General features: G+C 35.9%; 1 protein-coding gene across 1 annotated transcript; it reads left to right on the forward strand.

Annotated features, from left to right (window-relative positions):
- Window positions 1-25,297, forward strand: LOC145096196 (1-aminocyclopropane-1-carboxylate oxidase homolog 1-like). The gene is made up of 4 exons (XM_079033958.1): window positions 1-132; window positions 23,561-24,280; window positions 24,369-24,595; window positions 25,162-25,297. The coding sequence occupies exons 1-4, from the start codon at window positions 1-3 to the stop codon at window positions 25,184-25,186; spliced, it is 1,104 nt and encodes a 367-aa protein (XP_078890084.1). The 3' UTR covers window positions 25,187-25,297.
- Window positions 25,298-27,761: the final 2,464 nt, after the last annotated feature.

Raw genomic sequence — 27,761 nt, forward strand, 5'->3', positions numbered from 1 at the left:
ATGGTGGTGGGGGATTTAGATCCTGAAGTGGTATACATGGTGGCAACATCTGAGGAGAACATGTGGCTTCTCTTAGCAGCTGATTGGAAGAGAAGGGCGGTGATAATCGGTCCTGGTTTAATTTCAAGCCACGTAAAAAGCTATTTATAAAACAATTAATTATTAAACAAATACAGTAAATTCCCGTTGACCAGGGATGTATTATGAAAAGGCAATAAAAGAAAGCTGAACATATACAAACAGGTAAAGACGTGGACCATAATTGTCAAAAAAACAAACAGCTTACCGAAGGATATACACACATAAACAGAGGACCATTTATGTCAATCCCTTATACTTTACTGTAGCTAAGGGTAGACAATTTTAATATATATATATATATATATATATATATATATATATATATATATATATATATATATAATAATAATAATAATAATAATAATAATAATAATAATAATAATAATAATAAATACATATTTCCAAGTACCACATTCATTTGAAACTCACACATTCATGAGTTTTCTAATTTATGTATATTTATTAGTTACAACTCAATAGTTTTTAACTTATGATTATTAATTAGTAATTACTAAAAACTTTTTATTTTCCTTTCTTTTATAAGTTTGTAAAGTTTTGCTCACTAAAAACATTAATTTATTTGAAGAGATTTGTGACTTAAATTTGAAGAATTAATATATGTTATTAAAAACTGTAGTGTTTATTTTTCATATTTTTTATTATTCGTTGGATATATATCTTTTTTAGTACAAATATTATAATAGATGTTTTTGTATTTTTATGTTACTAAAAGTTGTAGTTTATATTTTTGTTCATACATTTTATTACCAGTAATATACAGATTATCATACGTTTTGATATATAATTTACATAATTTTAAACGGTTTATAAAATTATCAAATAACTGTATATATCACAATGACTTAAAAATCAAAACGATAATGTTTAATAAAACTAATATGTTAACTATATGTTTGCTTTACTACTAACATTTTGTTTCAAAATAGAAATATTAAATAATAATTTGGTAAAAATTATTATTTTAACCATATAATTGTATTAACGTGCAACGCGCGGGGTTTCGCCTAGTATGAATATATATATGCAAGTTTATATGAATCCACCACCAACCACCACATTAATGTATTATTTTCCAACATTCTCTCACTTGGCCGAGTGACTATTTGAATACATGTTTCATTATTTGGCCAAGATAAACTCATCATGTTTCATATTAATACCAAAAGCAAAAAAGTACAGCCTGAAGCATCATTTTCTATACAGAAACCCACCTATCATACTATGGTACTTCATATGAAACTTATGATTAATTTAATACATATGACTTTAGATTTAAGTGGTCATGCATTATTCTTGTCTATATAGAAAGTACTTATTAATATAGAAAAATTGCATTTTATGGAGGAATAATAATCAAGTACTTGAATAAATAAAATTAAAATTAAAAATTCCATTAAAGCATTATGCTAGAATTACATAATAATAGTGGTAACCTTAAACCCATATTGATGACATATTAAAATAATTGGGTGGTAGACCTTTCTTATCAGATCCACTAGCATATTATAAGTGTTAATGTGTTCGATACAAATATAATTTCCTCCACTTGCTCTTAAATGAACAAGTATTTTGTATCAAGGTAAAGCCTCGTTCCACTATAACTATTGCTAATGGAAAACTTATAGAGGCAGCATTATAACAATAAGTTTTATTCTACTGGCCTGGAAATCGAGTTTACGATCATGAGTCATGTGATTTATTTCTCAACAACATTTAATGGAAAGTTTCATTATCTATGAAAACAAATTCGACATCATAGTTGATATAGTCGTCAACGTTTATTTATGACTCCCCTATGATATTAGCCGATTGATAACATAAAGATGTACCCTAAAATTTTGCAAATTCATAGTAAAAAAACCTATCACTTATATGTTATTTATTATTTCACTAAAAAGTTTGTTATTATTAGTCCCATGAAAATATCAGAAAACTTTATTGGCAGCTTCCTAGTGATCAAGACCATGTTTTAATTGTTAACAACTAAGCATGTCACCGAAAAAGCATACCTTAACTATGGAAGGAACTGAAGGGAAGTATTATTCCTATTTTATATCGAATTATTACACACTCAATATATGTCTTTTGGGATAGGTCTAAAACCCTTTGGATTTCTAGATGTACTTAATTGCCTATTGCATATTAGGCTTCACCGAGATCCTTCATGTCGAGGAGATATGAAAATAAGTGTTTTGATTTGTGCAACATATCAATGTTATTACTAACCAAGAGAATGTCATCTCCATATAGTACGAGTATGATAAAGTTCCTCCCACTAATGTTGAAGTATATACATTGATCTTCTTGGTTCTTAATGAAGTCATTATTGTTCATCACTTTGTCGAGCATTAGATACCATTGACATGAAGCTTGATTCAACATGTATATTGATTCCTTGAGTTTACACATCAGATGTTCTTAACCCATATATATATATATATATATATATATATATATATATATATATATTGATGGGTTTTTGGCCATATGAACATTCCTATGTGCACATGCAAACCCTAATGCTTGGATCTAGGTTTCTCTAATTGAACATACATGGAATCCAAGACTTCTAATGTCACTCCTCTAATGGCTTACAAACACCAACTAGCAAGAGGATGATTTGAGAGAGAGGAGAGGGGATCAAAATCGGCCAGGGTTTCTTTCTAAAGCACAAGTGCCGATTTCCCTTAACCCCTAGGGACTATTTATACTAGTGAGGCTCCTAGGGTTTCACCTTTAAACCCTAATTGGATAACTTAGGCCCTAAGCAATCCAATACCCTAATTGATAAGCCTTGGACGAATTCTAAGCCTATCCTAAGCCCTAGAAATCGTCCCCCTTATCCTTAAGGGATTTATAGCCCAAACTACAACTATCAATCAATTGACAGTTTATACCCCTTTATTCAATTAATCTCTTTAAGTCACCAAATTAATTCTTAATTAATTTATGACTTATATTAATCAAATAATAATATTATTACTCTTTATATTATTCTCATAATATATTAATAATATTTCTTCTTTCATAATAAATCATCCTGTCAAGTTGCTATGGTGAAGGCAACCCAAAAGGACCATGCACAACCGGGTCAAATACTTGCCTAATATAGTTGCAGCCTTAGACACTATTCCAACAGTCTCCCACTTGGATAAGTCTAGTAACTATATGCATAAGTATAATCCGATTAGCAATCGTAGCTCTCAAAGACGCTGTCAAACTCTGATCTAATCAATCTTGTCCTTCAGATAAGGGATCGTACAGTCCTCTGTTTAGATATCAAGCTAACATTTATATGGAACTAATTTGTCTAGCGTTTGGTTTCTCGATCTCCGATTTATTTGACATAGAACTTAATCGAACACATCAATTCAGTTCTGGCCCGGCACATAAGTCAAATCAAATCATTGAGCGGCCAAGATATCTCTTTTACCCTCTTAGAATAAAAGTAACAGATAAACATCGACTTATATGCATTTACTTATTCATTAATCAACCATACACAACAATGTGTTTTATAACATCAAGTTGATGATGCGGTTTCGCATTATCAATGTACAACCAATTAACAAATAACAAACCATATATCTTGGTTTTAAGACTATATGATATTATCGTCTTGCGATCACCCTTTTTATCACATTCCATAAGGTGATTCTAGCAAGCGCGGGTTTGTTCCAATGCTCAAAACTAGTTCATAAGCACTCATGAAGTTTGCAGCAAACTTTTGCTATGTCTAATACCATTTAGACAATCTACACACCAATTCATGACAATCTTCATTCATACCTACTTCCAACATATGAACGATTGTGGACAATTTGAACAATTCGATTATTCTTAATAAACTCAATTATTCTGGAAGTCAAAACATGCAAAGTGAAACAATAGTTAAACAATTAACATATGACAGTAACATTACTCATAAATAATACTCTTTTATATAATCATCAAATATTAATTACATTTATCTATTACACATTTCTACTACTATCTAATCTATACTAATATCATCCTTCAGCCCAATACTCCTAGCATGCTGCAAGTGCTTAACCCTACTCAGTCCCTCGTAAGCGGATCTGCTGGGTTATCTACTGATGATATCCTCTTCACTCCGAGTTGTCCTTCTTCTACACGATGTCTAATAAAGTGATATTTTCTGTTGATATGTCGAGATCTACCATGATCCCTCGGTTCCTTGGTCAAGGCAACCGCTCCTTCATTATCACAGAAAATCTCCATGGGCTCCTTTATGGCAGGTACAACTCCAAGATCACCGATGAAGTTCTTCAACCATATTGCCTCCTTCGACGCTTCGCTCGCTGCAATGTACTCTGATTCACACGTTGAATCAGCTACGGTTTCCTTCTTGGAACTTTTCCAAGTTACTGCTCCTCCATTCAAGGTAAAGACCCAGCCCGACTGCGAACGGTAGTTGTCCCTGTTGGTCTGGAAGCTGGCGTCACTATACCCTCGCACCTTCAAGTCATCACTCCCTCCGAGGACTAAGAACCATTCCTTCGTCCTCTGAAGGTACTTAAGGATATTCTTAACCGCAATCCAATAGGCTCTGCCAGGGTTCCCTTGATATCTACTAACCATGCTCAAAGCAAAGGCTACATCAGGGAGAGTACAACTGCGGAAGCGTATGGTACTCGGCTCATTTCTTCTATTTTAACTTCGGTACTCGGACTTTGAGTCTTACTCAACTTGGCATTACTTTGTATTGGTAATTCTCCCTTCTTCGAGTTTTCCATACTAAAACGTTGCAGTACTTTATCTAAGTAAGTGTTCTGACTAAGTCCTATTAGTCTCTTACTTCTTTCTCTCACTATCCTTATTCCCAAAATATAGGAAGCCTCTCCGAGGTCCTTCATAGCGAAGCACTTCCCGAGCTAGGACTTAACCTCCTGCAGAGTCGGGACGTCGTTTCCTATGAGTAGTATGTCATCGACATACAGAACGAGGAAGCTTACTATACTCCCACTGGCTTTGACATATACACATGATTCATCTTCGCTTCGTACAAATCCAAACTCCTTGACTTTCTCATCTAAGAAAAGATTCCATCTGCGAGACGCTTGCTTAAGTCCATAAATGGACTTCTCAAGCTTACACACTCTATTTGGATGCTTCGGATCGACAAAACCCTCTGGCTGAGCCATGTAAACATCCTCAGCCAACTTCCCATTAAGGAAAGCAGTTTTGACATCCATTTGCCAAATCGCATAATCATGAAATGCGGCAATAGCTAGCATCACTCTAATAGATTCTATCTTCGCAACTGGTGAGAAGGTCTCATCATAGTCAACTCCGGGAGTTTGAGTAAAGCCCTTCGCAACCAATCGCGCCTTATATGTGTGTACGTTTCCATCCACGTCGGTCTTCTTCTTGAAGATCCATTTTCAGCCAGCGGTCTTACGTCCGGGCACATTATCAACCAAATTCCAAACTTGGTTGTCATACATGGACTGGATCTCGCTGTCCATCGCCTCTTGCCATTTTGCAGAATCCGGGCCTACCATGGCTTCCTTATAGCTATTAGGTTCATCTAGATTTATTAGTGTACCATCACTAATATACGTGTCCCCTTCGGTAGTAATATGAAAACCATAAAACTGGGGTTGAACTCTAACTCTTTCGGAACGTCTAAGAGGTAAGGACTTGTCAATCGGTTCAACCGGAGTTTCCTCCTCGGGTTGAGTGCCAGCGGTAGAGGTTCCTTCATCTATCGACTCTTGAATCTCTTCAAACTCGATTTGCCTCCCACTGTCTCCTTGACTTATGAGTTTTCGCTCTTGGAAAACTCCTCTCCTCGCAACAAAGACAACATTGTCCATCGGTCTTTATAAGAGATATCTAAAGGATTTCTGCGGGTAGCCGATTAAAATACATCGCTCACTACGAGGTTCGAGCTAGTCGTGATTATCTCGTCTTACGAAAGCCTCGCAACCCCAAACCTTGATATGTGCTAACGAGGGAGCTTTCCCTGTCCACATCTCGTGAGGTGCTTTGGTAACCTTCTTAGTAGGGACTCGGTTAAGGACATGGGCGGCAGTCTCTAAGGCATACCCCCAGAATGAGATAGGTAGTGAAGCACGACTCATCATAGAGCGAACCATGTCTAACAAGGTTCGATTATGCCTTTCTGCCACACCATTCAACTGCGGTGTCCTAGGTGGCATCAATTGTGAAACTATTCCACACTCCTTGAGATAGTCGTGGAATTCAAGACTTAGGTACTCTCCTCCTCGATTAGATCGAAGCATCTTGATTTTCCTGCCTAATTGATTCTCCACTTCATTCTTGAACTCTTTGAACTTTTCAAACATTTCTGACTTTTGCTTGATTAAGTAGATATACCCATATCTACTATAGTCATCGGTAAAAGTCACATAGAAGCGGTTCCCATTCTTCGTGGTTGATCTAAACAGTCCACATACATCGGTATGTATTAGGTCCAATAGACCCTCATCCCTTTCACATGTACTAGTGAAGGGTGACTTAGTCATCTTTCCAAGCAAACAAGACTCGCATGTGTCATCTTCCCTAAGGTCGAATGACTCCAACACTCCATCCTTTTGGAGTTGGGCTATGCGCTTCTTGTTGACATGTCCAAGACGACAATGCCACAAGGATGCTCTATCCATACCATTGGAAGAATCCATGCATAAAACATCATTTCCTAAGTTATCTATAATCATCACAGTTTCATAAATTCCATTACACAGTATTGCTTCAAAACATAAGACACCATTTAGATAAGCAAGAATAGAACCATTCTCATTATTAAAAGAAAATCTAAAACCTTGTCTAAACAAACCATGAAATGAAATGATGTTTCTTGCCATTTCTGGCGAATAGCAAAAATTGTTCAAATCTAAACATAAACCATTCCTAAGCACTAAAGAATACACTCCAATCTTGGTCACAGGCGACGATCTTCTATTCCCCATGATTAGATTTATTCTTCCATGCTCCACATCCCTATTTCTTCTTAGTCCCTGCAATTTAGAAGAAATGTGGTAACCACAACCGGTATCAAGGACCCAAGAAATAGCATGAGATGAATCATTAGATTTAATTGTATATATACCTGCGAAATATGGCTTGATCTTTCCTTCCCTTATGGCTTGCAGGTAGTCTGGGTGGCTTCTCTTCCAATGCCCTATTTTATGGCAATGACGGCACTCTGCCTCCTTCGGGTTAGGGTTAGGCTTAGCGGGATCAACTTTGGTCCCACTAGAAGAAGAACCATCTCGGTACTTTCCCTTGCGGTGGCTCTTAGATGGAGTCTTCCTCTTCTTGCCTCTTCCTTGCCCAATGGCCAAAACAGGAGCAGCGGGTGGATTGGGAGTGGGTGCAACAGATTTGTCCTTGAGGTTGCTTTCAGCAACCCTAAGGAGACCTTGGAGCTTTCTTAGGGTGACCTCTTCTTTGTTCATGTGGTAGGTCATCCTAAATTTATTGTAACACAGAGGCAAAGAGTGAAGCACCATGTCGATCGCCAAGTCCTCCCCAAAGTCAACATTCAACTTGCGAAGACGATCGACATACCTTTGCATCTTTTACAGGTGCACGGTAAGAGATTCTCCATGACCCATTTTGGCGGAAATCATGTTAGTGAAAAACTCGTAACGCTCTTGCCTCGCGTTTTGGTGGTATCTCTCCAACAAGACTTGGTGCATTTCGTACAGATACATGTCCTCATAGGACTTTTGGAATTCGGCGTTCATAGTGGCTATCATGTGCAATGTACCTTCGTTGCATCACGTTCATGAGTCTCAAAAGCAGTCATTTCAGCCGGAGTAGCAATTTCTGGGTTGATCTTCTCAAGCTTCTCATCGAGGATATACTCCTTGTCCTCGTAGTGAGCAATCGTGCGAATGTATCTTATCCATTCGCTAAAGTTTGTTCCATCGAAAGTCACCTTTCGACAAAGGCTCATCAATGTGAACGAGCTAGCAGCAGCGTTGTTTGCATTCGACATCTACAAATAGAAAGGACAAAGATAGATTAGAATTTGAATCCCTAATAATCACCCAATAAGAAAATTAGAGCTAGGATCCAACAACAATATTTACATATTTGAAAAGGGATGCCGTAATCCAACATGCAAACAATTTGAAGGTAAGTGAATGACGATTCACTAATTCTCCACCATAACTTTAAGTTCTAAATGTATTGAGAATTCCTAGGTTTGGATGAGATTCATTGAACTTTTCAATGGCATGTTTAAATCTCGATATGCCCCTCTCGTTTGTGACTGGGATACTGAGGATCACAAAGTGGGTGTGAATTACCATGCAAATTCACATGGTGCCTTCATTGTAACAATCACCTATTTGATGTGCCGGTAAACCACACACGCTCCATCGAACTATGATAAACAATGAATCACCCTTTGCCACCTTTGCTTAGAACCAATTAGTGTGCCGGTAAACCACACACGCTCCACTAACTTCTCAGCAAGGGTGTAAAGTGTAATTTCATGGGATTGCATCAATTCACTTTTCCTAAAGTAACTAAGATTGGGAATTTTTTGAAAAACATGTAGTTACTTTGTATTTCATATTATACTTTTAATGAAGAGATGAGGTTGCCCTATCCTACCCATTCGGCTAACGACCCTCCACCGATCAAGCAAGCGGTGGGTGTGAGTGTACACCCATTAAGCGCCATTTTATAGGCAGTAACCTTATACCCACCTTATAGACCGTCTTCGTGAATGAGGCCTACTAACGGTAAGACTAGCATTTTAATTATATATATATATATATATATATATATATATATATATATATATTAATCTTGTAATATTATATTAGTATAGGGTTGAATTTGAAACTTGTAAAATTCTAGTGTTCGAAATTTAGATTGTCTAAATTAAACTTTTAATCACAAAACATAAATTTCAAAACTTGAGGGAAAGTTTTAAACTTTTCAAAACATAGGGGATCAAATAACAAATAATCTAAATTAACATTTAATCTCATAATTATCCATATTTGATTTATTTAATGATTTCTTGCAAAACAATTTACCAATTTAATTAAAATAATTAATCAATTATCACATAAGGAAATAAATATTTTATTAATTGATAAATATCTTCAATTAGATCAAGAATATAGTCATATCTATCATAAAATCGGATTTATATTGATCTAATATGATTAAGGCAAGTATCTCAAAGATAAACAGCAAGAAATCCCGAAGTTACCTCTTTCTGACGCTTGGACTCGCCAAGTACCCCAATGGACTCGCCGAGTCCACTATGGGACTCGCCGAGTCCACTATGGGACTTGCCGAGTCCATCAGACAGAAACATAAAATTCGAATTAAGCAAGCATCAAACAAGCAAACAATGCATCAATTCAATAGAAACCAATCCTGGCTCTGATACCACTGATGGGTTTTTGGCCATATGAACATTCCTATGTGCACATGCAAACCCTAATGCTTGGATCTAGGTTTCTCTAATTGAACATACATGGAATCCAAGACTTCTAATGGCTAATAGACTATAATAACAATATGAAATCAGAATTAGAAGTTTACCTTGAATCACTTGCTTGATCTTCTTGTCCTTGGAGCTTTAGAGTCACAATTATCACTCCTCTAATGGCTTACAAACACCAACTAGCAAGAGGATGATTTGAGAGAGAGAGAGGAGAGGGAATCAAAATCGGCCAGGGTTTCTTTCTAAAGCACAAGTGCCGATTTCCCTTAACCCCTAGGGTCTATTTATACTAGTGAGGCTCCTAGGGTTTCACCTTTAAACCCTAATTGGATAACTTAGGCCCTAAGCAATCCAATACCCTAATTGATAAGCCTTGGACGAATTCTAAGCCTATCCTAAGCCCTAGAAATCGTCCCCCGCTTATCCTTAAGGGATTTATAGCCCAAACTACAACTATCAATCAATTGACAGTTTATACCCCTTTATTCAATTAATCTCTTTAAGTCACCAAATTAATTCTTAATTAATTTATGACTTATACTAATCAAATAATAATATTATTACTATTTATATTATTCTCATAATATATTAATAATATTTCATCTCTCATAATAAATCATCCTGTCAAGTTGCTATGGTGAAGGCAACCCAAAAGGACCATGCACAACCGGGTCAAATACTTGCCTAATATAGTTGCAGCCTTAGACACTATTCCAACATATATATATATATATATATATATATATATATATATATATATATATATATATATGCATTTTTTTTCTTGGGTTATGTAAATATCATTGCGTAACTCTTAGTTAAGAAAATTATTTGAAATTTATTGGATGTAGCTCTAAATCCAAATGAAATACTCGGGTCATTATGATCCTGAGGAAATTAATTCAAGAAACATGTGAGATTGTTTCTTGGTAATAAACACCCTAATGTTTGTGAATACCTTTTAGCGGCCAATCGAACTTTATGACATTCGATGTTAATCATCAAGTCCAATTTGGTCTTAAAGATCTATTTGCATCTTATGAACTTCATAAGAAATCAGTGGTACTTACTTGGATGCATTTGCTTTGAGGAAGATGATGTCATGTTCTTGATTCCTTTTTTTTCCCATAATGGTTCCTTGCTAATTTTTTGATGGAGAGATGGAATGCTCTAACATACATGATCTTGGTGTTTATAAGGAGTTAGATCATAGTTGGAGATCTCTTCAAATTCCTCCAGATCATCCATATACTTAGACATTAAATTCATTAGTTGCACCTATGGAAAAGAGATTGGAACCACACAAATTTGGTCCCTCAAGCTGTAGACAATTGTCATATCCATCATACTACAAATATTAAAGTCTAGGGACCTGATATGTCATTATGGAAAACATTATGGTACACAATATAAATGTACCTTACATGTAATAAGCATTACAAAATAGTCCTAAGGACACATTAATGTGTTATTTTTCAGCAAACCATTTTAAATCCCACTCTTAAGTACTTTAGGAAAATATGAAAACTATGCTAATCCATGAAAAATGCACATGATGCTTTATATGTCGTTAGTGGAGCGTCTGTGGTTAACCGACACACTAATAGGGACTATAAAGAGATATGATGGGCATCTCATAAATTATCATTGTTGAAGGAGCGTGTGTGGTTAACCGAAACATCAATCTGAGATGATAATTGACATCGAGGCTACCAAGTAGGTTTGCATGGTTATTCACATCTCGTTTGTGATCCTCGGCATCCCAGTCACAAAAGTGTGGGCATAATCTAAGATTAAGCATGCCATTGATAAGATTCAATGAATCTCAAAAGATCTACGAGTTTCATAATATTGGAATGGTAAAAGCCTTACCTACCTAAAATAGATACGAATTTGATTATGGCATCTCTCTTCACAGTTCAAATCGAAAATATAGGTCCTAGCCTTAATTTAAATTTATGGGTTAATTAGTAAGGATTAAAAGGAAGTAACTTGAATTCTCCTATTTTCTCCTAAATTTGATCGTGAGAAATGGGCTTTGGGCACATGGTTCGAAGATCAGAATTTAGATCTACTACTAAGTAGTTGGGATAATTTCATATATTGCTATTACTCTTAGTAGATGTCTAGAAATATAGTTTTTCATTTTATGCATTGAAAGGAGAAATTCCAATTTTTCCTTTACTTTTAATAAAAGTGACATTTTGGTTTATTTGGTTGCCACATTTTATATATTTCCTTGTAATGAAATTTATGAAAGTGTTGGTTACATTTATGATATTAGCAATATTAATTGTAGATTTGATTCTTAAGATATCGATTGTGATATTGTCATAATTGACCAAGTGAAAAGAAATCTCATCACCAACTAAACAGATACTTGGTGTTGTACATTTCGTATTGTATAGAGTGTGAGAATCTTGTTCATTGGAAAATTATGACTAATTCATTGATCGCATATTTATGTGATTCAAGTGAAGGACTAATGGATCTAGTACATGTTGATATGGACTATTCAGATCCACCACAAAGGACGATAAATATATTTGTCATGATTTACTGATGTTTTTTATAAGATTAAGCATACATCTGGTACTTTGAAAATATTCAAAGAGTAGCAGAACAAATAATAAGAATCTATTAGACAATAAGATAAAAGATTCTCCAATCAGATAAGAAAGGAGGATGCTTTACTATCATGTTTTATGATCACCTGAATTGATCGTGGAACTATAGAGCATCCTAGTACAATCGTGTGCCTAAGAAGAGGAATCAGATATTGTTGAAATAGTTCAATCAAGAGATGAATCACACTTCGTTTCCAATCAAGTTTTAGAGTTATACTCTAGTTACTACAAATTGTATCTTGAAACTCATTTCTAACTAAGAAGGTTGAAAAGACCTTGAAATATGTGGAGTAAAGATGTTTTCTTACTCTAGCACATATAGAATTGGAGTTGTGATGTTTTTCGTTAATTTAGAAACAAAGGATAAACTAAGACCCATTATATGAAGTGTTTTCTTGTCGGGAATCCACACACACTTTTGAATATTTGTTTTAGATTGTCAAGGAATGTTCCTTGAGAAAAAAAACTAAAATGCCAAGAAGTCAGTGGGAGTCGTATTGACCTTGAAAGTTTCAAGAGTCGATCGACAATAAATCTTTTATTTAACACTAGCATGCGACTTGGGGTTGACAACCAGTCGTGTTTGATTGACACATTCTTATTTTTGTGTACTTCTAGTTGAGTTGGCAATGTTTATGAGTTTTATGTTTTTCCATTTAACTACAAAAGCAAAGAATGTTGGTTAGTGAAAGTATATTGATCAATATGGGTGAGCTACTAACAACATGGAAGCATTGGTAGGCCCTTGAGCTTCTAGAGGGCAAGAAATTTAGAATAGCAAAGTTCTTTTCATGAAGGAAAACTAAATTTGAATTTGGTTTTTCTTCCAAAACCTTGTCTTATGATTGTAGGTTGGAAATGATAGATTCACATGGATGGAAACGTATGCACCATAAAATCTAGGTGGTAAAGGTTTTGCACTAATTCATGATAATGGTTATGAAGAAACAATTTAGCTAATAGATTTTAAAGATCTGATAAAGATAATATGGATATTGGCTATGTTAATTGCATTCTCAAATTCATATTATGATTATGACATCCCTTTTCATATTTCAAAATGTGAGGAATGTCAAGGAATTGTTTGAAATTTCATGACATATATATGTAAGTTTTGAAAGGGTTTAAGCACACATATGCTATCCAATTAAGGTAGTATGTGCTTAAGAAGTTTAGTTGGAGACTTATCAAAGCATCGCATAACAGAAATTTGTACTTCAATAAGAAAGTTAATGGTATTAATTTCTAGAAGTCCAGTTGATTATTGGGTAAATATCAAAGCCAGTGGGAGCATAATTGTTATGCTAGTGGGAACATAATTGTTATGCTAGTATTGCATGTTGACAATACTGTTCGTGGGGAACAATGTTTCCAATTTGCAAATTGCAAAGTTTGCGAATTGTTTTGCTATAGTAGGCTTAAGGGAGAGGGAACTCATACTTATTTTCAAATCTAAAGGTTCAGATTGCATAGTTAATAGAACTTAGTCATAGACATATGTGAATATCATGTTGAAATAGTTCGACATAGAAAACTCCATATATGAAAATATTATAGCAAGAAATTGAACAAATATCGGATATAATGAATCGAGTCCCATATGCTTCGGATATAGGATCGATTACAGATGTTGTAATATTCATGTATTCTTATTTTTTTAGTGCCTTGAGCATTGAGAGGAAGAAGGGCTAGAATTTTGTATGACTAAAGTTATTAAACGATTTTCAAGAAAATTCTAAGGTTATACCAAAAGACTGGTAGCTTGTGGATAGTTAGAAGTATGATGTTTATTTGGACGGACCATAGTGATATTTTTTAAATTTAGATGATTCTTGGTGAAAATTGATGGTCGTGTGGGAATATGGAATTGTTTCCATAATAGAAGATACTTGAAAAGTCTACATGTGAGTTGGAAATTTTAATGTAAGAGAAATGTTCAAGGAATATACCTTGAATTAGAACCTTCATTACGATGGAACTGTTTCTAAGAAAAAAGTTTCAATAAAATATTTTGTAATATCATTGTCTCAGTCTTTGTGACTTTGAAGCATGGACATCACAGAAGGCCAATTTATGTAAGGTTGAAATTCCAATACATTTTAGACAGTGACAAGAATTTGGAATTGAGAAATGAACATCATTGGAATAGTGTCCAGTCGATCTGTTCACAAAGGAAGGATAATAAAGAGACATAATATGCATGTTCATAACATAGCATGACTAATGTTATTTAATTCATGGGATTGCATCAATTCACTTTTCCTAAAGTAACTAAGATTGGGAAATTTTAAAATATGTGTAGTTACTTTGTATTACTTATTATACTTTTAATGAGAGGATGAGGTTCCCCTATCCTACCCGTTCGGTTAACGACCCTCCACCAATCAAGCAAGCGGTGGGTGTGAGTGTACACTCATTAAGCGCCATTTTATAGGTCGCAACCTTATACCCACCTTATAGATCGGCTTCGTGAATGAGGCCTACTAACGGTAAGACTAGCATTAGTTATACATATATATATTATTCTAGTAATATCATATTAGTATAGGGTTGTATTTTAAAACTTTTAAAATCTAGGGTTTGAAATTTAAGTTGTCTAAATTAAAACTTTTAATCACAAATATAAATTTCAAAACTTGTGGGTAAGTTTTAAACATTTTTAAAACATGGAGGATCAAATAACAAATAATTTCAATTAACAATTAATATCCTAATTATCTATATTTGATTTTATTCAAGATTTCTTTGAAAGATAATTACCAAAATAATTAAAATAATTAATTAATTATCATATAAGGAAATTAAATATTTTATTAGTTGATAAATACCTTTAACTAGATCAAGATAATAGTCATATATATCAAAAAATCGGATTTAGATTGATCTATTATGATTAAGGTAAGTTTCCATAAGATAATTATGAAAAAAATCCCGAATCTGACCATTTCTGACGCCTGGACTCGTCGAGTGCACAAAGGGACTCGCCGAGTCAGGCCTACTCGCCGAGTCCACTTTGGAACTCGTCGATTCCATGACTCAGAAACCAAAAAATCGAATTTTGCAGGTTTGTTTCAGTTAATCAAGCAACAATTTAAAGAAAACCAAGCTAGGCTCTAATACCACTGATGGGTTTTAGCCATAAGAACTTTCCTATGTGCGCATGCAAAACCCTAATGTTTGGATCTAGGCTTTCTAATTAAACATGCTTTGAATCCAAGACTTCTAATAGCTAATTAGGTTAAATAACAACATTGAAACAGATCTAGAATCATACCTTTGAGTTCCTTGTTGATCTTGAGGTCTTGGAGCTTCTAGAGTCACAAATGTCACTCCTCTAATGGCTTACAAACACCAATAGCGAAGAAGATGATTTAGGAGAGAGGAGAGGGGAGGAAATCGGCCAGGGTTCTCTTGCTTTAGGAGAGGTGTCGAATTCCCTTAGCCATGGGGTCTATTTACACTTGTAGACTCCTTAAGGGTTACAACCTAAACCCTAATTGGATAATCTTCTCTTAAGGCTATCCAAATCCTTTCCATAGATAAGCATTGGACGAATTTAGCTATCCTTTAGCTTCTAGAATTCGTCCACTATATATATATAATGATTTATAGTCTAAAGCTTAACTATCAAACAATTGACAGTTTATACCCCTTTATTTAATTAATCTCTTTAAGTCACCAAATTAATTCTAATTAATTCTATGACTTATATTAATCAAATAACAATATATTATTCTTTATATTATTCTCATAATATATTAATAATATTTACTCTCTCTTAATAAATCATCCTATCAAGTTGCTATGGTGAAGGCAACCCAAAAGGACCATGCACAACCGGGTCAAATACTTGCCTAATATAGTTGCAGCCTTAGACACTATTCCAACAGTCTCCCACTTGGATAAGTCTAGTAACTATATGCACAAGTACAATTCGGTTTGCAATCGTAGCTCTCAAAGACACTGTCAAACTCTGATCTAATCAATCTTGTCCTTTAGATAAGGGAACGTACAGTCCTCTGTTAGATATCATGCTGACAATCCTATGGAATGGTTAGTCAAGCATTTAGGTTTCTCAATCTCTGATTCATTTGACATAGAACTTAATCGAACACATCAATTCAGTTCTGACCGGGCCCGGCACATAAGTCAAATCAAATCATCGAGCGGCCGAGATATCGCTTTTACCTTCTTAGGTAAAAGTTATAGATAAACTTCGACTTATATGCATTTACTTATTTATTAACCAACTATACACAACAATGCGTTTTATAACACCGAGTTACTGATGCGTTTTCGCATTATCAATGTACAATCAATTAACAAATAACAAACCATATATCTAGGTTTTAAGACTATATGATATTATCATCATGCGATCATCTTTTATATCGTATTCCATAAGGTGATTCCAGCAAGCGCGGGTTTGTTCCAATGCTCAAAACTAGTTCATAAGCACTCATGAACATTGCAGCAACCCTTTGCTATGTCTAACACCATTTAGACATTCTACACACCAATTCATGACAATCTTCATTCATATCTACTTCCAACATATGAACGACTGTGGTCAATTTGAACAATTCGATTATTACTAATAAACTCAATTATTCTGGAAGTCAAAACATGCAAAGTGAAACAATAGTTAAACAATTAACATAAGACAGTAACATTACTCATAAATAATACTCTTTTATTTAATCATCAAATGTTAATTACATTTATCTATTACACATTTCTACTACTATCTAATCTATACTAATATCATCCTTCAGCCCAATACTCCTAGCATGCTGCAAGTGCTTAACCCTACTCAGTCCCTTCGTAAGCGGATCTGCTGGGTTATCTTCTGATGATATCCTCTTCACTACGAGTTGTCCTTCTTCTACACGATGTCTGATGAAGTGATATTTTCTGTCGATATGTCTTGATCTACCATGATCCCTCGGTTCCTTGGTCAAGGCAACCGCTCCTTCGTTATCACATAAAATCTCCATGGGCTCCTTTATGGCAGGTACAACTCCAAGATCACCGATGAAGTTCTTTATCCATATTGCCTCCTTCGACGCTTCACTCGCTGCAATGTACTCTGATTCACACATTGAATCAGCTACGGTCTCCTGCTTGGAACTCTTCCATGTCACTGCTCCTCCATTTAGGGTAAAGACCCAGCCCGACTGCGAACGGTAGTTGTCCCTTTCGGTCTGAAAACTGGCGTCACTATACCTTCGCTCCTTCAAGTCATCACTCCCTCCGAGGACTAAGAACCATTCCTTCGTTCTCCGAATGTACTTAAGGATGTTCTTCACCGCAATCCAATGTGCTCTGCCAGGATTCCCTTGATATCTGCTAACCATGCACAAAGCAAAGGCTACATCAGGGCGAGTACAAGTCATAGCGTACATGATTGAGCCAACTGCGGAAGCGTATGGTACTCGGCTCATTTCTGCTATCTCAGCTTCGGTACTCGGACTTTAAGTCTTACTCAACTTGGCATTACTTTGTATCGGTAATTCTCCCTTCTTTGAGTTTTCCATACTAAAACGTTTTAGTACCTTCTCTAAGTAAGTGTTCTGACTAAGTCCTATTAGTCTCTTACTTCTTTCTCTTACTATCCTTATTCCCAAAATGTAAGAAGCCTCTCCGAGGTCCTTCATAGCGAAGCACTTCCTGAGCCAGGACTTAACCTCATGCAGAGTCGGGATGTCGTTTCTTATGAGTAATATGTCATCGACATATAGAACGAGGAAGCTTACTATACTCCCACTGGCTTTGACATATACACAAGATTTGTCTTCGCTTCGTACAAATCCAAACTCTTTGACTTTCTCATCAAAGCAAAGATTCCATCTGCGAGACGCTTGCTTAAGTCCATAAATGGACTTCTCAAGCTTACACACTCTATTCGGATGCTTCGGATCCACAAACCCCTCTGGCTGAGCCATGTAAACATCCTCAGCCAACTTTCCATTAAGGAAAGCGGTCTTGACATCCATTTTCCAAATCTCATAATCATGAAATGCGGCAATTGCTAGCATCAGTCTAATAGATTTAATCTTCGCAACTGGTGAGAAGGTCTCATTATTGTCAACTTCGGGAGTTTGAGTAAAGCCCTTCGCAACCAATCGCGGTTTATATGTGTGCACATTTCTATCCACGTCGGTCTTCTTCTTGAAGATCCATTTGCACCCAACGGTCTTACGTCCGGGCACATAGTCAACCAAATTCCAAACTTGGTTATCATACATGGATTGGATCTCGCTATCCATTGCCTCTTTCCATTTTGCAGACTCCGGGCCTGCCATGGCTTCCTTATAGCTATTAGGTTCATCAAGATTTACTAGTGTACCATCACTAATATATGTGTCCCCTTCGGTAGTAATATGAAAGCCATAAAACTGGGGATGAACTCTAACTCTATCGGAACGTCTAAGAGGTAAGGACTTGTCAATCGGTTCAACCGGAGTTTCCTCCTCGGGTTGAGTGCCAGCGGTAGAGGTTCCTTCATCTATCGATTCTTGAATCTCTTCAAGTTCGATTTGCCTCCCACTGTCTTCTTGGTTTATGAGTTCTCGCTCTCGGAAAACTCCTCTCCTTGCAACGAAGACAACATTGTCCTTCGGTCTATAGAAGAGATATCCAAAGGATGTCTGTGGGTAGCCGATGAAAATACATCGCTCACTTCGAGGTTCTAGCTTGTCGTGAGTATCTCGTCTTACGAAAGCCTCGCAACACCAAACCTTGATATGTGCCAACGAGGGAGCTTTCCCTGTCCACATCTCGTGAGTTGTTTTGGCAACCTTCTTAGTAGGGACTCGGTGAAGGATATGGGCGGCAGTCTCTAAGGCATACCCCCAAAAAGAGATAGGCAGTGAAGCACAACTCATCATAGAGCGAACCATATCCAATAAGGTTCGATTACGCCTTTCTGCCACACCATTCAACTGCGGTGTCCTAGGAGGCGTCAATTGCGAAACTATTCCACACTCCTTGAGATAATCGTGGAATTCAAGACTTAGGTACTCTCCTCCTCGATCGGATCGAAGCATCTTGATTTTCCTGCCCAATTGATTCTCCACTTCATTCTTGAACTCTTTGAACTTTTCAAAGGTTTCTGACTTTTGCTTGATTAAATAGATATACCCATATCTACTATAATCATCGATAAAAGTCACGTAGAAGCGGTTCCCATCCTTCGTGGTTGATCTAAACGGTCCACATACATCGGTATGTATTAAGTCCAATAGACCCTCACCCCTTTCACACGTACTCGTGAAGGGTGACTTAGTCATCTTTCCAAGTAAACAAGACTCGCATGTGTCATCTTCCCTAAGGTCGAATGACTCCAACACTCCATCCTTTTGGAGTTGGGCTATGCGTTTCTTATTGACATGTCCAAGACGACAATGCCACAAGGATGCTTTATCCAAACTAGTGGAAGAATCTATATTTAAAACATCATTTCCTAAGTTATCAACAATCATAACGGTTTCATACATTCCATTACATGGTATAGCTTCAAAGTAAAAGACACCATTTAGATAAGCTAAAATAGAACCATTCTCATTATCAAAAGAAAATCTAAATCCTTGTCTATATAAACCATGAAATGAAATGATGTTTCTAGCCATTTCTGGCGAATAGCAACAATTGTTCAAATCTAAAACCAAACTATTCCTAAGCACTAAAGAATACACTCCAATCTTGGTCACAGGTGACGATCTTCTGTTCCCCATGATTAGATTAATCCTTCTTTGCTCCACATCCCTACTTCTTCTTAGTCCCTGCACATTTGAACAAATGTGATAACCACAACCGGTATCAAGAAACCAAGAAATAGCATGATTAGAATCGTAAGATTTAATTGTGTATATACCTGCGAAAGATGGCTTGATCTTTCCTTCTTTGATTGCTTGCAGGTACTCTGGGCAGCTTCTCTTCCAATGTCCTATCTTGTGGCAATGGTGGCACTTTGCCTCCTTCAGGCTAGGACAGGGCTTAGCGGGATCAACTTTGGTCCCACTAGAAGAGGCACCATCTCGGGCTTTGACCTTGCGATAGTTCTTCGATGAAGCCTTCCTCTTCTTTCCCTTTCCTTGACCAATAGCCAAGACAGGAGCAGTAGGCAGATTGGGAGTAGGTGCAACAGACTTGTCTTTGAAGTTGCTCTCAGCGACCCTCAAGAGACCTTGGAGTTTGCTTAGGGTGACCTCTTCTTTGTTCATGTGGTAGGTCATCCTAAATTGGTTGTACATTGGAGGCAAAGAGTGAAGCACCATGTCGATCGCCAAGTCTTCACCGAAGTCAACATTTAACTTGCCAAGGCGGTCGACATACCTTTGCATCTTTTGCATCTCTTGTCTCGCGTTTTGGTGGTATCTCTCCAACAAGTCTTTGTGCATCTCGTACGAGTACATGTCCTCGTAGGACTTTTGGAATTCGGAGTTCATGGTGGCAATCATGATGCAATGTACCTTCGTTGCATCTCGCTCATGAGTCTCAAAAGCGGTGATTTCGGTCGGAGTAGTGATTTCGCGGTTGATTTTCTCGAGCTTCTCATCGAGGACATACTCCTTATCCTCATAGCGAGCAATGGTGCGAATGTATCTAATCCATTCGCTAAAGTTCGTTCAATCGAAGGTGACCTTTTGGCAAAGGCTCATCAACGTGAAAGAACTAGCAGCAGCGTTGTTTGCGTTCGACATCTACAAAAGAAAAGGACAAAGATAGATTAGAATAAGAATCCCTAATTATCACCCAATAAGAAAAATTAGGGCTAGGATCCAACAATAACATTTACATACTAGAAAAGGGATGTCGTAATCTAACATGCAAATAAATTGAAGGTAAGTGAATTACGATTCACTAATTCTCCATCACAAAAACTTAAACTATTAGTCCTAAGTGTATTGACAATTCCTAGGTTCGGATGAGATTCATTGAAACTATTCAATGGCATGTTTAAATCTCGATATGCCCCTCTTGTTTGTGACTGGGATACCGAGGATCACAAAGCGGGTGTGAATTACCATGCAAATTCACATGGTGCCTTCATTGTAACGATCACCTATTCGATGTGCCGGTAAACCACACACGCTCCATCGAACTATGATAAACAATGAATCACCCTTTGCCACCTTTGCTTAGAACCAATTAGTGTGCCGGTAAACCACACACGCTCCACTAACTTCTTAGCAAGGATGCAAAGTGTAATTTCATGGGATTGCATCAATTCACTTTTCCTAAAGTAACTAAGATTGGGAAATTTTAAAATATGTGTAGTTACTTTGTATTACTTATTATACTTTTAATGAGAGGATGAGGTTGCCCTATCCTACCCGTTCGGTTAACGACCCTCCACCAATCAAGCAAGCGGTGGGTGTGAGTGTACATTCATTAAGCGCCATTTTATAGGCCGCAACCTTATACCAACCTTATAGATCGGCTTCGTGAATGAGGCCTACTAACGGTAAGACTAGCATTAGTTATACATATATATATTATTCTAGTAATATCATATTAGTATAGGGTTGTATTTTAAAACTTTTAAAATCTAGGGTTTGAAATTTAAGTTGTCTAAATTAAAACTTTTAATCACAAATATAAATTTCAAAACTTGTGGGTAAGTTTAAACATTTTTAAAACATGGAGGATCAAATAACAAATAATTCCAATTAACAATTAATATCCTAATTATCTATATTTGATTTTATTCAAGATTTCTTTGAAAGATAATTACCAAAATAATTAAAATAAATAATTAATTATCATATAAGGAAATTAAATATTTTATTAGTTGATAAATACCTTTAACTAGATCAAGATAATAGTCATATATATCAAAAAATCGGATTTAGATTGATCTATTAGGATTAAGGTAAGTTTCCATAAGATAATTATGAAAAAATCCCGAATCTGGCCATTCCTGACGCCTGGACTCGCCGAGTGCACAAAGGGACTCGCCGATTCAGGCCTACTCGCCGAGTCCACTTTGGAACTCGCCGAGTCCATGACTCAGAAACCAAAAAATCGAATTTTGCAGGTTTGTTTCAGTTAATCAAGCAACAATTTAAAGAAAACCAAGCTAGGCTCTGATACCACTGATGGGTTTTAGCCATAAGAACTTTCTTATGTGCGCATGCAAAACCCTAATGTTTGGATCTAGGCTTTCTAATTAAACATGCTTTGAATCCAAGACTTCTAATAGCTAATTAGGTTAAATAACAACATTGAAACAGATCTAGAATCATACCTTTGAGTTCCTTGTTGATCTTGAGGTCTTGGAGCTTCTAAAGTCACAAATGTCACTCCTCTAATGGCTTACAAACACCAATAGCGAAGAAGATGATTTAGGAGAGAGGAGAGGGGAGGAAATCGGCCAGGGTTCTCTTGCTTTAGGAGAGGTGTCGAATTCCCTTAGCCATGGGGTCTATTTACACTTGTAGACTCCTTAAGGGTTACAACCTAAACCCTAATTGGATAATCTTCTCTTAAGGCTATCCAAATCCTTTCCATAGATAAGCATTGGACGAATTTAGCTATCCTTTAGCTTCTAGAATTCGTCCACTATATATCTATAAGGATTTATAGTCTAAAGCTTAACTATCAAACAATTGACAGTTTATACCCCTTTATTTAATTAATCTCTTTAAGTCACCAAATTAACTCTAATTAATTCTATGACTTATATTAATCAAATAACAATATATTATTCTTTATATTATTCTCATAATATATTAATAATATTTACTCTCTCTTAATAAATCATCCTATCAAGTTGCTATGGTGAAGGCAACCCAAAAGGACCATGCACAACCGGGTCAAATACTTGCCTAATATAATTGCAGCCTTAGACACTATTCCAACATCGTGTCCATACGATATCTTGTAGAACAAAAGAATATTTCATCACTTATCTTAGGACTAATGTCTGATTAGATCAGAGACCGAAGTTGATATGGGAAGCACCCTTTGTTGATAATTTACAAGTTATACTATCAATCGTAGTTATAGACTTATTCAAGTGGGAGACTATTGGATTAGATGTCTAAGCCAATAACTAAATTGGTATATACTTGAATTATTAACAATGTCCTTTTGGGTTGTCCTCAAACCTAATAATTGAATATGATGACTTTTAGAGAGAGAAAGAGTGAGAGAGAGAGAGACTGATTTATTGATTTAATATATGATTAATAAATACCAATAAATGATTTATTAATATATTATGGAAATAATATATTAATTAGAAATAGTATTATTTAATTAAGAATTAATCAGAAATTAATTAGAATTAATTTTTGGATTAATAAAAAGTATAAGGACTAAAGGTGACAATGTTCAATAGTTGAACATTGAGCAATTCTAGAACCTCCCTAGGTGGGGGACGAATTCTAGAACCTCCCCCAAAACCTCCCCCAAAACCTCCATAATTTTCGAGATCCCAGTCGTAGACCTTGGATCAACCGATAGAGCATCGACGGTGGAGAAGATTCGTGCGGCGTCGGAGAATCTAGGTCTCTTTCAAGTGGTGAATCACAGGATCCCTGTGACTGTTATGGACGAGATGCTTCAAGGAGTTCGTAGATTTCACAAACAAGATGTGGAGGTGAAAAAACAGTTTTACACGAGGGATCTTTCGAGAATAGTAGTGTATAATAGCAACTTCAATCTGCATAGTTCCCCTGCCGCAAACTGGAGAGACACCTTCTTTTCATTTATGGCTCCGTCACCTCCGCCACCAGAGGAATTACCGGAGGTTTGCAGAGACATACAAATCGAGTATTCAAATCAAGTGATGAAACTAGGCGGGTTGCTATTCCGATTGATCTCAGAAGCCTTGGGGTTGAACAATAATCACCTCGGAGATCTGGATTTTGACAAAGGGCTTTCAATCGCCGGCTATTGTTATCCTGCTTGTCCACAACCAGATCTAACAATGGGTACAACCAAACACACAGACGGTGGTTTTCTAACAGTGCTTCTACAAGATGAAATCGGGGGACTACAAATTCTCCATCAAAATCAATGGATTGATGTTCCTCCAATACCTGGTGCGCTTGTGATCAATATCGGAGATCTATTACAGGCAAGTTTGTTTAGCTATATAACATTTGACAATTGATTCTTGACTCTGAAAAACCAAACTGGAGTGTGACTTTTTTAGGGTTTTGCAGATTTTATCGAATGATAAATTGAGAAGTATGGAGCATAGAGTGGTGGCAAGTGAGAAAGGGCCGAGAGTTTCGGTGGCGTGTTTCTTCGGAACCTCCTTAGCGCCGTCGAAGAAGGTGTTGGGACCATTGCCGGAGCTGGTTTCCGATGAGAACCCACCGAGGTACAGAGAAACCACCTTCCATGAATACGGGCAATATTCCTTCTCTAAGGCCCTTGATGGCGTTCCTGGTAGGGATGTCAAAAAGTCCCGTGGGACCCCGATCCCGTGGGGGCCCCATCCCGTATGGGGGCATTTGTTGAAAAAACCCGGGGACGGGGCGGGGGCGGGGGCAAGGTTAACCCCCGTTTTAATCACGGGGGCGGGGGCGGGGGTTGGTAGTCCCGTCCCGAAACCCCCGTGGGGGCTCCGTTAATAAATTATATAAACTGACATATATTAATTATATAAATATAATAAACAATAAAATGATTTTTACGTACAAAAATACAACAAAAAACATGTTTTTAAGATGTAAAATTATATTACAAATATCTATTTCTTATCCAAAAAATAGTTTCTTTTAGCCCAAACAAGAACTTCTTTTAGCCCAAATAAGGTAATCCAAAATCAATCGGGGGCAGGGGAACGGGGGCGGGGGCGGGGGTCAAAGGGGAATTCGGGGGCAGGGGCAGGGGTGGAAAGGATGGAGATTTCGGGGGCGGGGGTGGGGGCGGGGGAACAGGAAAACTTTGGGGGCGGGGGTGGGGGATGCAATCCCCGTCCCGTTTGCCCCCGTTGACATCCCTAGTTCTTCGGTTGCTTCATTGGAGGATTTAGGTCTTATCACAAACTATATCTATATATAGTATAAACGCTTACACAACTATCAACTCATTCCATTGGTCTACGAAAAAAACATTATGTATATGAGTATATCACACATCGATAGTGTTAAATGTAAAAAAAACATTTGTTATATTTTATCTTTTAGATTCCTAAAATGTCTACTTGCTATTTCACTTTATCCTTTTATATTTAAGTGGTCTTTTTATTTTTTATTTTATTTAAAGGAAAGTATTTTATACAATAATAAAATATTATTTATGTTTATATCAAGTCATTTTTTTTTCTAAGCATTGCATTTTAAAATTGTTTTTATATACTATTTACTATCAAAAATTAATATTAAGTTATGCCATGATTATTTTCTCCGACTAACACACACTATCAGAATAACAGCATGTGACGACATCTATCCTCATGACAAGTGTCGTCGCTAAAAGTAGGGATACGTCGACGATTTGTTGTCGTCATAGTTTTTGCCAACTTTGACCAGGATTGTTTGACCTGGAAATTTGTGTTGACCACGTGTCGTCACTCGTCACGACAGATACGGCAGGAGGATTCTGAAAACCTATGTTGACGACATATCGTCGGTAGAGGTTACGACAAATGGTATTTTCATTTATTTTTTATTCTATGGTGCAGAAAATAGAAACGACGTAGTTTTTTTGAAATTTATCCTAATGACATGTTGCAGGCAAGCCACGTGACGATCCGCATGAAATAGCTATTGCGACGACTTGTCGTCAGTTCGACTTTTTTTATTTTTATTTCGTCAAACAAATGAAACGATGTCGTTATGTAAACCTTATACCGACGACTTGTCGTCGGCATAAGGTTTTACCCTAACAGAAGACACTAGTGTATCATTCATTTACAGCGGACGACATCCCTCTTTCTCTCTTGATTTGCAGTGACAAATATCGACCATTCACCACTGACAACGAGTAGCATGTACATTTTTGGGTCTTGTTTTCTTCTTTGTTAGTGATTTCTCAACTTCTTAACTCCAAATTAGTGATTGCTCAACTTTTTAACTCCAAATTTAGGGGTTTTTCCTATTTGGTTGTGAAGTCGGTCACCACTGTCGTTCCTTCACCATCGTTGTTCCTTCACCACCATCGGCCACCAGCGACAAGTTCCAGCTTCTCTCCTTCGCCACAGCAAGTAAGGATGGATTGGTTTTTTCCCTATTTTTTTTTATTTTGTGACCACCAGTCACCACCGGAGGACCACCATCAAATCCGGCCACCGAAATCTAGCAATCACAGCAAGAAGAACATAACCAACTAGTTTTTTTTCTTCCTGTTTTCTAATTTTTGTTGAAATTGAAATTGTATGTATAGGTTTATATAAAATTGAAGTTGATCATTGTATGATTGTGTTACTTGTTTGGTCTTTGTTCGATTGCATTATTTGTTTAGGTTTATATGAAATTGATATTGATTGTATCTATAAAATGTCAATTTACTTGTTTAGGTTTATGTGAAATTGAAATTGTGTATAAAATGTTATATGAAGTTGTATGTTGATAAGAAATGTTATATGAAATTGTATGATTGTGCTACTTGTTTAGATTGATATGAAGTTGTATGTATAAAATTTAAAATATATATGTTTGTGTTGCTTGTTTAGGTTTATTAATTTGAGTGCTTGAAGTGATAAAGTGCTTAATTGTTAAGTTAAAGTATTTGTCTTTAAATTCATGATAAGTGTTTAGTGATAAGTTAAAGCTTTTGTATTTAATTAGGTAATATGATTGTTTAAAGTACAATGTTATAACTGAAAAAAAAAAGTAAAGGTTATAATAGAAAAAACAAAATATTTAAAGTATGATGCTATAATTGAAAAAAAAACAAAAATAAGATGCTAAAAATACCTTCAATATATAAAAAAAAAGAACTGAAATGGAATGTTTGTAATAAACAAACTAATAAAAAACAAAATAATATATAAAGTACAATACTAAAATTGAAAAAATATATATATTTAAAGTATAATGCTATAATTGAAGAAAAAAAAGATGTTATATATACTATAAAGAAACTAATAAAAGTATGTTGCTATTAAAGATAATCTAAATACAAAGGTTTTAATAGCAACATACTTTTATTAGTTTGTTTATTAAAACATTCTATTTTCATTTCTTTTTTATAGTTATAACAGAAAACAAAATAATAAAAGTACGATACTATAATAGAAAAAAAAAACAAAATAACATAAAGTACAATGCTATAATTGAAAAAATAAAAATGTTATACTATAAATATGAAAAAGAAGTGAAAAAAGAATGTTATAAACAAACTAACAAAAGTACATTGCTATTAAAGATAATTTAACTACAACGGTTATTAATAACAACATACTTTTATTAGTTTGTTTATTAAAGTATTCTATTTTCATTTCTTTTTATAGTTATAATAGAAAATAAAATAATAAAAGTACATTAAATCATTGATTTTTAGTTTAAGTCACTTCTTGATAATCATCAAGAGCCTAGAAATATCCGCCCAAAACTGATTTAGAAATTAATTTCGGGTTGTCCCTGTTTTAGGACTGCGTTTTGAAT

Source organism: Lactuca serriola, chromosome 3, assembly GCF_051521515.1.
Source record: "Lactuca serriola cultivar US96UC23 chromosome 3, Lser_US96UC23_V15, whole genome shotgun sequence".
Classification (NCBI taxonomy): domain Eukaryota; kingdom Viridiplantae; phylum Streptophyta; class Magnoliopsida; order Asterales; family Asteraceae; genus Lactuca; species Lactuca serriola.

Coding starts and splice junctions, on each gene's coding strand:
- LOC145096196 (XM_079033958.1), top strand. CDS start 1: ATGGTGGTGGGGGATTTAGATCCTGAAGTGGTATACATGGTGGCAACA. Junction 24,281..24,368: donor ATATCGGAGATCTATTACAG/GCAAGTTTGTTT, acceptor AGGGTTTTGCAG/ATTTTATCGAATGATAAATT. Junction 24,596..25,161: donor AAGGCCCTTGATGGCGTTCC/TGGTAGGGATGT, acceptor ATCCCTAGTTCT/TCGGTTGCTTCATTGGAGGA.